Source organism: Guyanagaster necrorhizus (assembly GCF_019112545.1).
Source record: "Guyanagaster necrorhizus MCA 3950 unplaced genomic scaffold BT62scaffold_15, whole genome shotgun sequence".
Taxonomy (NCBI): domain Eukaryota; kingdom Fungi; phylum Basidiomycota; class Agaricomycetes; order Agaricales; family Physalacriaceae; genus Guyanagaster; species Guyanagaster necrorhizus.
In genome coordinates this window covers 449,363-460,667 of record NW_025064894.1, presented here as the reverse complement: position 1 = coordinate 460,667, position 11,305 = coordinate 449,363, and the positions used below count along the sequence as shown (strand labels likewise).

The 11,305-nt window shown below is 48.7% G+C and overlaps 5 protein-coding genes across 5 annotated transcripts in view; 2 read left to right on the top strand and 3 right to left on the bottom strand.

The window, feature by feature from the left end:
* BT62DRAFT_950921 (esterase 1) overlaps positions 1–1,872 on the bottom strand; it is a 4,618-nt gene extending 2,746 nt beyond the window's left edge. Inside the window, exons 1-3 of the mRNA XM_043188161.1 lie at positions 1,376–1,872; positions 1,208–1,326; positions 1,061–1,158 (exon numbers count right to left, since the gene is read on the bottom strand). Of these exons, the coding sequence (XP_043038811.1) occupies positions 1,061–1,158; positions 1,208–1,326; positions 1,376–1,499 (341 nt within the window). The 5' untranslated portion in view covers positions 1,500–1,872. The remainder of the gene's footprint in view (positions 1–1,060; positions 1,159–1,207; positions 1,327–1,375) is intronic.
* A 36-nt stretch (positions 1,873–1,908) lies between these two features.
* On the top strand, positions 1,909–2,420 carry BT62DRAFT_1007016 (uncharacterized protein; the record flags this gene model as incomplete). The annotated part of the gene is made up of 2 exons (XM_043177292.1): positions 1,909–2,047; positions 2,110–2,420. 2 exons carry the CDS (start codon positions 1,909–1,911, stop codon positions 2,418–2,420), a joined length of 450 nt encoding a protein of 149 aa, XP_043038810.1.
* Positions 2,421–3,505: 1,085 nt separating this feature from the next.
* Positions 3,506–5,024, bottom strand: BT62DRAFT_933153 (uncharacterized protein; the record flags this gene model as incomplete). Its single annotated transcript, XM_043186499.1, is given in 4 exon segments — positions 3,506–3,825; positions 3,960–3,962; positions 3,977–4,001; positions 4,058–5,024. Coding segments are annotated over 4 exon segments (1,037 nt in total), but the record flags the coding sequence as incomplete, so codon positions are not given.
* A 1,112-nt stretch (positions 5,025–6,136) lies between these two features.
* On the bottom strand, positions 6,137–6,757 carry BT62DRAFT_189477 (uncharacterized protein). Its single transcript, XM_043179986.1, has one exon. It carries the CDS (start codon positions 6,531–6,533, stop codon positions 6,174–6,176), a length of 360 nt encoding a protein of 119 aa, XP_043038808.1. The 5' UTR covers positions 6,534–6,757; the 3' UTR covers positions 6,137–6,173.
* Positions 6,758–9,096: 2,339 nt separating this feature from the next.
* BT62DRAFT_898042 (MFS general substrate transporter) lies at positions 9,097–10,964 on the top strand (the record flags this gene model as incomplete). The annotated part of the gene is made up of 10 exons (XM_043183318.1): positions 9,097–9,239; positions 9,296–9,401; positions 9,470–9,516; positions 9,577–9,586; positions 9,635–9,879; positions 9,930–10,128; positions 10,179–10,306; positions 10,456–10,694; positions 10,751–10,870; positions 10,924–10,964. The coding sequence occupies 10 exons, from the start codon at positions 9,097–9,099 to the stop codon at positions 10,962–10,964; spliced, it is 1,278 nt and encodes a 425-aa protein (XP_043038807.1).
* Between the last annotated feature and the right edge of the window lie 341 nt (positions 10,965–11,305).

Below are 11,305 nucleotides of genomic sequence, written 5' to 3'. Positions count from 1 at the left end.
CCCAAGGAAGGGTTGTCAGGGTACAGTTCGATAAGCCGGTCCAGAATATCATCAGAGATGTAAGGTGGGAATGCCGAGTATGTTTTTTGAATGTAATCTTTGATGACCTCATCTGTAAAACTGGTATTTGTCGATAGGCCGACTGTTCCTAATGAACACCAGCGTTAAGTTCGGCGTTTGTAAAGAGTTCATATCATACCTTCATCTAAGTTCGTGCCTGATATAAAAGGAATCGTGGCAAACTCTCCCTTTGCCCACATACGTGAAGGCAGATCGGGAAAGAGGCCTGAAGGACCATCTAGGACAGGATAAAAGGTAGGACTTTCGATGGCCAACGCATAGGCCTCCACCATTCCTTGATATATAGCCGACGTATTTGCGGCCTGCAAACAGGGGAAAGTGTTCTGTGTGTCAGCGACAGACTCGCAGCCTGGTGTCCCTGCTACAAAGTTCTGCCAGACAGATTCGCGTGTAGATGCGTTATAATAGACGGGGGAAGATGCAGAACCAGACTCAGAGATCTAATCGTTCACTCAGACCGATACCTCCTGTGAAATAAAACGACTGCATGCGTACCGCAGCCCTGGCAAAGTTGGAAATCGACGCGTTTAGAAGCATCATATTTGTCAACATGGATCCAGCACTTTGTCCGAAAATTGTCACCTATTCGGACTCGTTATCCAAGAGAATCAGCATATAATGAATTGATGCACCTTGTTTTTATCACCACCGAACAAACCAATGTTCTCTTGAACCCATTCCAAGGCAGTCAACACATCCCGGACTCCGAGGTTGACCTGCCCTCTGTCTCCGGCTTCTTGTCCTTGAGGGAAGCCTAATGGCCCTAGCCGATAATTGTAGTTCACATAGATGATGGGAGTTCCCTGCAATCAATTAGCTACAAAGACGTAGATGTAACGCGAAACTTTACTCTAGTAACACTCTGGGCAACGATATTGCTTCCATTGTACAACGACGAACCACCTTCAGAGAAACCGCCACCGTAGGTCCTTGGGCGTCGTCAGTGAGAGGACCACATGAATGAAAAATATAATTTTACCAGAACATTACGGGCAAGGGATCTTCGGACGACGCCCCCTTCGGCCGAAATATGTTGATGGTCAAACAATCCTCCGACATCTCATCGGTTTCAAGGCCCTGTAATTTCTTTAAAATAGAATCGCAGATATGAAGCAGAAATACCTACCTCCTGTAAACAGGCTAGTCCAAAATTTTCGGCGTCGAATTCATCGGCGTCAATGTCCGTTTTCAATACAGGACGCTCCAAACGCAAGGATCCAACCGGAGGTTCAGCGAATGGAATCCCTAGCCAATGTCTTAGCCTTGAGCATCGCTGCACGGTATGCTGGCTCACCTCCAAAGAACTCTTGCTGTAGTCCTGTAAGATCTCTTCCCACGAGCTTGGTTTTGCCCAGTTGGACCTCGGGGGCTGAAGCGGCCAAGAGAGCACAGTAGAGCAAGGATATCGCGATGAGCATAGTTAGCGAGACAAGAAATGGGAGAGAAGATGGCCTCTTTATGTAACATTTTGTTTCAGAGAATGATGGCCGTTAGGAAAGACGCAGAAGAGGTATTATTGCAAAATATCGGATTCACACACACTGCGCAGGTGCTTCGAGGCGAAAAAAGAGGCTTCGTCGGCCTGTCATCCACCGGTCTGAACGCTATGGAAAATTCGACGCGTCAGGGAGCCGGGTCTAACATTCCGAATATCAGAAAGTTTTTAGCAATTCATCCAAGCACAAGGCATCATTTAAGGGATTAAATCGTTAAGATCCTTGCAAACCATCTCTCGCCAGAATATCAAAAAATGAGGGTCGAGCATTGCAGGATAATAGTGGTAAGGAAGAGAGACGCGTTCTTTGTTTGGTCAACTTTGCCTCCTCGATGCGTACTACGTCGGCACTAGCCAACGGTGGTGAGCCTTTTCGTTCATTCACCGCTGGCCACCGATATTTTCGGGGCATCAAAGAGAAATTCAGCAATGAAATTTCACCGCTAACCTTCTCTCAGATCCCCGTCTCCAGTGTTTACCCAATGAATTTCTGCTGCGGTCGTTAATAATAGCACCTCGACACGAGTACTGAGAGGAACTGTTCTCGGTGACATGCGCCTGTCGAAGACTCAACGGTGTCACTGCCACCGACACGGGACTTTGGGAGAAATATCGACTTCTTCCCTCAGAGACCTCCGTCACGAAGCCCCACAGAAATATTCCTTCAATGTTCAGCTATAACTATGCGGAGGAGCTTCAAGACCTTACATACTGTGTAGCGAAGTTCCAGCGACAACTTCCCGTTCTCCATGTCAAACTTTGTTCTTACATTTCGATGCGTACCATCAAAGCTGCGCAGTGCAAAGACGTTCGGCTATACGGCTCTGCTAACTCATCCCAGTGACCTAACACGGAAACATATCTGCCAGCTGGAGTCAGAGGAATCAAATCACCTTCGTTGACTTGTTTATCCGCTCCGTCAAACAGCTCCACCTCGCATTTTTTCTCGATCTGTCGAATCGACTCCTGACAACTCCGAATTAAGATCATTCCTTTTCGCGGAAGCTCGTGGGTCTCTCGGCGCGTATTTGCTATGAGAGATGTCCGACTAACCAACCCCCCTCTCGAAAATATTCCACGACCCTGTCTAGGCGCCTTACCCCTGTCACCGCAGTTCAACGTTGTTAATCTTGAACATCTCCCAATCCGCCACTTTTTTCAGTTGTAGGATGACAATGATACGGTGGGGTCCGGTTAGGCAGCTTGAAAACAAGATAGTTCGCAGGCAAGCATACTAGACATGGCTGGTGAGACGATGGTAATAAAATACCGGTAACAAGGAGAGGCCCACCCAGTTGTGAGGCAGGTGCTATATATCTAGCAAAGAAAAAACTATACTCTGCGTCCTTAGTCGTTCATGCTAGACAGCGACCTGATATGATACTTGTTGAAGACTGACCTCTATGGCCAAGGCTCTGGCGCCAGCTTGTCTCTTTGTCGCGTCATGCTTCATTGGAAATGCGTGATCTCAGCAACAGGTTCATAGAGCATAAAGATGCATCCTGTAAGACATTGAGGCCCCGAACGATAGCTGTGATAGCATTGTGACCATAATCGCCCACGTCGACTTCGCTTCCGAGATGAATGTCGCTCAGAAGTCCAAAGATCTCCAGTTCCTCGACATTTTGCCAACCTGACCAGAGAAGAGACAAGTTCTCTAAGCTTCCTAAAGAAGAGAGCGGGGTCTAGCCGACCCTCTTCTTCTTTCATTGGTCGTTCGCTCTTTTCTGTCCAAGCGGAAACGATAAATGATACTTTTGGCTATTGGAACTGCACGAAGAGGCGAGAAAGGAAATGATACCTGTCCCAGGAACAGTAAGTGGAAGTAATTTCAGCTGAAAGATTCATACGGAACAAATCCGACAGAGTACTTAGCACTATGGCGAGCCCGAGTGCGATGTTGGTCATCCGATGAAACAAAATGTCCCATGACTGTCAAAAGAAACACTATCATATTTAGCAGCGATCATCAAAACAAAACACGGCATAAAACTACATTATCGCAGAAGCATCGAAAGGAGATAGCTAGCAATGAAAGCAGGGGGGGTAGGTAGTATTACATAGCACGGTGGAAAGATCGGAAGAACGAAAACGATGGGGAGGAAGGAGAAACAAGAAGAATTTACTGTGTATAGGACCTCTTACCAGAAGGGGACTGATATCTCGCCAACGTCGCTCGAAGCTGATTGACCTCTGACTCTGCCTGTCGACGAGCTGCCCGTTCTTGCTGGCGGGCTTCCTCTGCCTGTTGACGAGCTGCTCGTTCTTGCTGGCGGGCTACCTCTACCCGTTGGTAGGCTTCCTCTGTCTGTTGACGAGCTGTCCGTTCTTGCTGGCGGGCTACCTCTGCCCGTTGGTAGGCTTCCTCTGTCTGTTGGCGGACTACCCGTTCTTGCTGAAGGGCCCTCTCTGGAGCAAGAAGCGCCTGACAAGCATATCAGAAAAATCTGCCCGTCTAAAGAATGATAATCAAAAGCTCACGTCTCGCAACTCAATCCACTCCTGGTCCGCGATAACTTTTGCTTCTTCCCACTGCAGCTTGACCGTCCCCGGCGCCCTCCATTCGTTCACTTCATCGCCTCTCCCAAGGACCATGCCCGGTGCCAACTCAGGATTCCTGCCCTGTAATGGAGCATACTTTGTCGGTGTTATATGCGGTGCTGCCTCCAAATCAAGAACCTTCCAAATAGTGTATGCAAACCAGTAGCACTGCGCAAAGATGAGGTGGTACTCTACAGTGTTCGTCGAGGTGGTCTGGAGGAGGAGGAGAAAGTGCTCGAGGGTGACGCGTCTTTGCGCCTGCCTGAAGTCCATCGTCATAAGGCAATGATACGGGCATCCACCCTGCACCTCCAGGGCTTCGTCGATGCTGCGCAAGATGACGACTCTGTCGAATGCATCAATAGGATACCACTTGCTGAAATTCTTGACTTTAGCGCCGAAGCGATGAAGACGGTTGGGGGTATCCCAGTGATCATCAGTGGTAGCCGAGGAAGAGGCGGTAGAGGAATTGGACTGTGAGGCATTCGATGTAGGTGAATCGTTCAACCTATCTACCATGAGGTACCCGCTCCGCCTAGCTCCCGAAGATTCCTTCACGGTCACAACAAGGTACTCGTGCTGAGACACACTATGGGATGAGCAACATTTACGGTATTCGATTTCTTCGACATGAATATTACCGAGGCCTCTCCGGAGGAAATCGTTACGATTCTTAAGGGCGCTGAGAAGGAGCGTAGCGCTCGTCGCCCCCCGCTGAGGTTCGGTTGCGAAGATACACATGTCGTCGGAAGGGCCAGGGAACGGCATGATGAAGGAAAGGACGGTGGAGAAGAGCTGGGTGAGCCACTGGAAGGGCATCATCTTTTTCTGTTGTCTTTAAAGAAAATGCAGAGGCAGAAGATGGCGGTCGACATTAGCGTTGGGTTCAGTTCCCACGATTGCCCTTACCTAGCGATGGACACGTTCCGTCCAATATTTTAGGTTCCGCTTATCTTTCAGTAACAACCCTTAGTACCGCAAAGGGAAGGCTTGAACAGATACCTTGGTTTCTGCTGAAAAATTGGGCGCCTAGTGTGAAGGGTATTCAATCGATGTACTCGTGCCCTACATTTGCTTCGTTGTCGACACGCCCTTGCTGTTCTCGACCGCCTCGTTGATATCTTGCTGTATCCCACTATTCTCAACAAAGCCAAATTCAAGGTGATGCGTATCTAAGCGTCCACAAATGGCTGCAAATTACTTTGAATGCTGCAACGGCGCGGCAGCAACGATGCAGGAACGGTTGCTGTCATTCAAACAGCTGTGTTCTCTTGACTTTCTCATTCTTCGGAAAGAATTGGGGATCCGTCCATCTGTAAATTTTCAGAGTCCGTTCCTCAGCCTGTGCCAGATTTCCGTTCTGAAAAATGGAACGACGAACAATGCGTACTTGCATGAAGGAAATGCTGCGGTGGACTATGCCAACTATGATGTAATCAGAGACCATCACCACCACTATAATGCCCTTCCAGTAAGCATTCTGATGAACGCGTCTTTATCCCTTACTCACATCTTCCTTGTAGCTTTCAAGGGCCAGAAATCACGCGGTTGTCCTCGACCACGCTCACTGCAGCCGGTCTGATAACTTCTATCCGTAGATACGCACAAGCGTAGAACAATCATTCCCGGGCAAGTGCAGTCCATGCTACAAAGAAGACCGTGTCAAGGCTGACCCGTGTATCAGCTTCCTCTCCGTGACCTTTGTCCATTTCAGGCCTCGTTTCTCCGTGCAACTGGGACGTCATGTACGTATCAACTGAACAACCATCAATTTGTTGTGCCATAAGGAGGGAGAAGTCGACGTCTTGGTTTGGTCCATATGGATTTACACAGATTATACACGTGAAAAGGGTGAAAAAAAATGCAAGGCTATGTATAGAAGATGTTCGAGAAACTGTATATGGCTACATCGATGTTCGACTCAAATCAAGTCCTACAAAAAATAATAGTAACGATACTAGAAATATGGGGTTGGTGGAATAATGCAAGGGTATTAGTAACAATGTTTTGGATACAAGCACGCCCGGGAAAATTCAAGGCATAGCGTGGTGCGAAATTAATTTGCGTTCCTGGCGGCAATGGTAAGCGCGCCAATCACAATTCTCCAAGCAAGGTCAACAGCGTCCCACAAATTTGTCCTGTAGATACCGAGAGCGATCATATCCTGCCAGAGCTCCTTAACATGAGCAGGTGGGACCGCTGGGAAAAGTGCGCGCAGTGCGACACGAGGACGAGAGCATGTATAGGAAATACCATACAATGCTCTGAGGGAATCTTGGAAGACGAGACAGCCAACACATGGGTGGGGAACGCGCGCGACGGCGAGCGAATAGGGACGGATAACACGCCCGGAAGATGGCTTTTTGGGGAGATGGGAGGGCGCCAAAGTAGATATCCCTGCTAGCAATCTATACATAGCTGTTAGCGAGGAATTCGTTCAAAGAGTAGGGTCTGGATGCAGCCGAGATCGAGCAGGAAGGAATATTCATGGTTGAATGTGAGCGCAGTAGATCCGTGTCGTGCGAGTCGGACGCGTAGAGGTCAAAACCCAGTCTACTTTTAACAGGTTGAACTGGAATAGCTTACCGCCGGCATATACGTTTCCGAGCCGAGCGGCGTCTTCGGACCGCAACTTCAAAATTCTGTGGTCAGCAGACCGGGCTCTTTTATACGATTTGCTGCTTTCTCCACCTCGTCAAGTATTTGCCTGAGGTGGGCCCAACGGCACAAGTATACGCGTCAATGATGTGGAAATCGGGGCCAGAGGACGACTGAACCAGCAACCAGCTAAGAGTACATACGAGAAACGTACGTACTCTGTGCTAGAGAGCCGACCTTGATAAACACCGCAGGTGCAGAAGGTATCACCTTTGGTAAAACAAACAATCAGAGGAAGAGCAGGGTACATAGCATTGTATACAACCATACCTTGCAACCAGCCGATTCACAACCTCAGTCCGACGTCGCAACATCCACTCATCTCGTCGTAAGAAAACTTGAATAATCTCCAAATGATGGCAGGAGCATTTGACACTATGACATCGCCAGAGGGAGCTCCATGCAGTCCTTGAAGAGCGCCATGATAAAATAGCTTCGCGGGGATTTAGGTTGGAGAGAGCGTAACAGGCCAAAAGTGGTAGTAGTTGCTTGAGGGCCGGTTCCATTGCCAGTTCCTCTACCAATACTCCTAGCTATGACAGCAATACTCATTGCTATCTCTCGGAGACCCTCCTGACTTCAAGCTTCAATATTTCAATGGCCGTCGATACCTCAAAAGATATCTCTGCCGAGATTCACCACATTGGCATCTAGTATGTTGCCCTGTGGCCACCGCGGAGACGATGACAGTGCTGTTCGATGCTACTATGGTTGTAGCCGTGTCTTCCTTTGGTCTTGACCACAACGCTCGGAACTAGTGTTATTTGCAACACCCTGTTCATCTCAATCGATGTACGAACCAAGATGTGGTCCACAAGTGCAGTGCAAGATGATTTGTTCAGTATTTTTATACGTGTAGTGACTCGGGTTTGGGTATGCATGCGGTACACGTCTATTCGCAATATTCGGAATTTCACGCCTCGGTGGGCTGACACGTCGTTTACAGAGGAACGACTAGTAAACGAAGGTCACCTAATCGCAGGGTGAGTTTCCTTTTCCTTGTATACGCTTGTCCCCGTTGAAAGCCTTTCAGGCTTGTCGATATCACAAGAAAAACATTTGTATTTGTTATTCTCGCGCCGTCAACATCAATTTATCACGTTACGCGTGTCCTTACAAAGTCATGATTGCAGCTATTGTGCTCTCCCGCGGCGTTCGAAAACCCTCACAACAGCAATTCTACAACAACACCAGCTCATAGCGAGATGAAGGCTGTAGATCAATGCCGTCCTCTTTCTCTGATACCGCGTAACTATTCAAGTGGCATACTAATTCCGCCAGAGATTTAAGAGTTTGGTCGTACCTGTCAGGTCCCGAAGTTTGCAAGGCACCGTTTTTCGGCGGCAAATATAGCAAAGTTTGTCCTCGTGTAAGACTCGGAGCGCCGACTTCTCTGACTCAAGCTCGACGCTCTTATCGTTTATTTACAGTGGTCCGATATGACGTCTGTCTTGCCTGCCTGCCTAGAGAGCTGCGCCGCAAGATGTAAGATGTCGGTTACTTTATCGGAGGTTTTACCCCACGGGCCCCATCGCAAACAGTTGGTCGGCGTTTTCTATGCTCTAATACTCGGTAGTAGGGTGGAGTGACACAGAAAAACGTGGACTTTTACTCGTACACGGCACCGGTCAGTAAATGCCACTGTGTGAACTTCACTTTTGAGCCCACTCAGTCTTCTATAGCAGTCTATCGCATATCCATGCACTTGGTGCATCGATGGAGACTTCTGGTCAAAAATTGGGAACTGATACGCGCTCAGATAGTCTCAATCGATACGCCCCGCAACATTGGAAATCTCGTAAAGCGTAAATGCCTCCCTGCACAAGTTCCGGTATTAAAACATACAGGCTGACATATCTTCTACTATATTATGAAAGACTTACCTTTGTTTTGACGCTCGGTTGTTTTTTTCCGCTTCTCCAATGGTTCAAAGTTATTCCCGGAAATAATAAGGTCCGAAGGATTCAAGAAATCGTGCGAAAACCACTGGTCCGCACGGCGCTCTCTCTGGCTCGCGCTTGCGCTGATATTTTGCATCTCCCTTATCAGCCACGGTGTCGTCAAAGTAGGCCTGTTGAACCCGGAGTCGTTTCCGACGTTTTTCCGCCTATCCTCTCGGATCTCCGCCCGAGGCAGAACGTTCAGGCGCTATTACTCACGACTCCGGACCGTCGAGGGGAAAAAATTTTAGGGGCACAAAAGTCTCTCGACGGTTTCTTTTTTGTTTTGCTTATATGCATGCTCTCATCGCAGTTTAATGGCACCCGATGTCTACTACCCACATCAACCTTCCCTCTTGCGATGTCATTCCCCCGGAGGCGATGTTGGGCTCAGCTCTCGATGAGAAGGCCACGAGCTCGGATGGGGATGATCATGCGAATACTGATGACTGGGAGTACCCCGATGGTGGTCTCCGGGCGTGGCTCGTCGTTCTTGGGTGTTTTATGTTCTCATGTACTTGCATGTGAGTCTTATGCTCAGGCGCCGCTGTGCTATCTATCGTTCTCATTCGATCCAAAGGGCATGGGGCCTGATCTGGGGAGCCCTGCAAGACTATTATAGCACTTATATGTTCCCGGATGTCAGTCTCAGTATCCTGACTCTAGTGGGAGGTATCCAGAATTGTGTACGTCTGTCTGTCTGTCTGTCTGTCTGTCTGTCATTTGTTCGGATATATCCTGAACGTCACCTCAGACTATGGGGGTTACCTCATATATTGCGGGAGGGATAGGTGATCGCTAGTGAGTACATATGTGATATGAAATTACCTCTCCCTCATTATCTCATCTTGGCTCGTTTAGTGGCTACAAGGTATCACCACACTTGTAGCCATCAAGTCTGTGTCTAACTCGTGCATAGAAAATGATCGCTCTAAGTAGCGTCCTTGCCTACGCCTTTCTCCTTTCCTCAGCCTTTTCAACGAAACTCTATCACGTCTTCCTCTTCCAAGGCGTCCTCCTTGGATTCGCCCAAGGCCTCGGCATGCCGCTATACATGGCCTTACCTGCACAGTGGTTCTTGCGCAAGAGAGGCTTCGCAACAGGCCTCGCCGTTGCCGGTTCTGGGATCGGCGGTGGTATAGGTTCGATCATCATCCGCGTGTTGTACGTGCATAAAGGAAGTGTGAAGTGTCCCCCCACTGACGGTCATACAGGCTCACCCGTCTTGGGCTGAGAAAGGCGATGCTCGTCTATAGCAGCATGAATGGCACGGTGTGGATCATTGCCTTCATGCTCATCAAGGAACGCCGCGCGCCAGGCTTTCGACGGAAGAAACGCTGGTTGCCGGAACGCATCAATGGCCAGTTCTACAGCGTGGCTTTGAGCATCTGCGTTGGGCTCTTTGGATACCTCGTACGATCACATCATCCGGGGTCCCTTGTCGTAACTCAACGCCTGCTTAGGCCCCGTTCTATTTTATCACGACGTACACCAAACGGTTCGTGCCCTCTATTAATCCAGATTCACTTCTGGTTGTAGGTCCTTTGGTGGTTATGAATCTTTGTGGTATGTGCCTCATCTTCGTGCGTATGTGAAGTACCCCACTGAAAGAAACATCACAGCTGGAATAGGACGCGTGAGCCTATCATTAGATTTCCCCGCTTAACAGCGCACTCTCTCTTGAGCTGATGGTTCCACATGACTCTTCTGTTTTATTCGTGACTAGATATCTGCTGGGAGCCTTGCTGACTATCTTGGACCAATCAACGTGTTCTTCCTCTCGTTCTTCCTCGGAGGCCTCTTCCAGATTCTCGTTTGGACGTTCTCAACGACGTACGCATCGATCATGGTGTTCGCTGCTCTCTATGGGCTCGTCGGTTGCTGGTTCATCAGTCTCCTCCCCGTTGTGTGTGCGGAATTGTTTGGTGTGGAAGGGCTGTCGACCATTACTGGCTTCATGATTTTGATGAACGCTCCGGGTTGGTGTTTTGTCTTTCAATTAGAGTCGATCTCATTTTTGGATTGCTTTTTTCAGGCCAGCTTGCTGGATCGTCTATATCCGGGGCTATCCTGAGCCGATCTGGAGAGCGGTGGTGGGCTGTGACGTTGTATTCTGGGGGCATCATGATTTTAGGAGCGTGCTGTCTACTCTATGGTGCGTACATGATATCATTTGGACCCGAGAGCATCGTCAAAGTTCCTCCCTAGCACGCTTTTCGAAGGAAAGACGACTTTTCGCTGCTGTATGAGATGAGCGAGCGAGGTACAGTCTCATCTCCGTTGGTTTCCCCCTTGATCCCCTTTAGGCTCCGTCAAGTACATATTTCTGTTGTTATCACCATGGTGTAAAAGTAGTACATAGATTCATAGAGCTATCATAGACAAGCAGAGAAACGGATAGGCATACATTTTAATAACTTAGATTTCAGAACCAGGACACTCGTCGGCCAAATCATCAATGTCCAGCTAAATGGCTCAAGCCCGGCCCCACACTCGCTGATCCTTATTAGGCTGAACCGCGGCCATTATGATTAGGCTTTGCCGCAATTATGGAGTGAGCGGAGAATAAATTATCGCGGCTCTTTCGCGC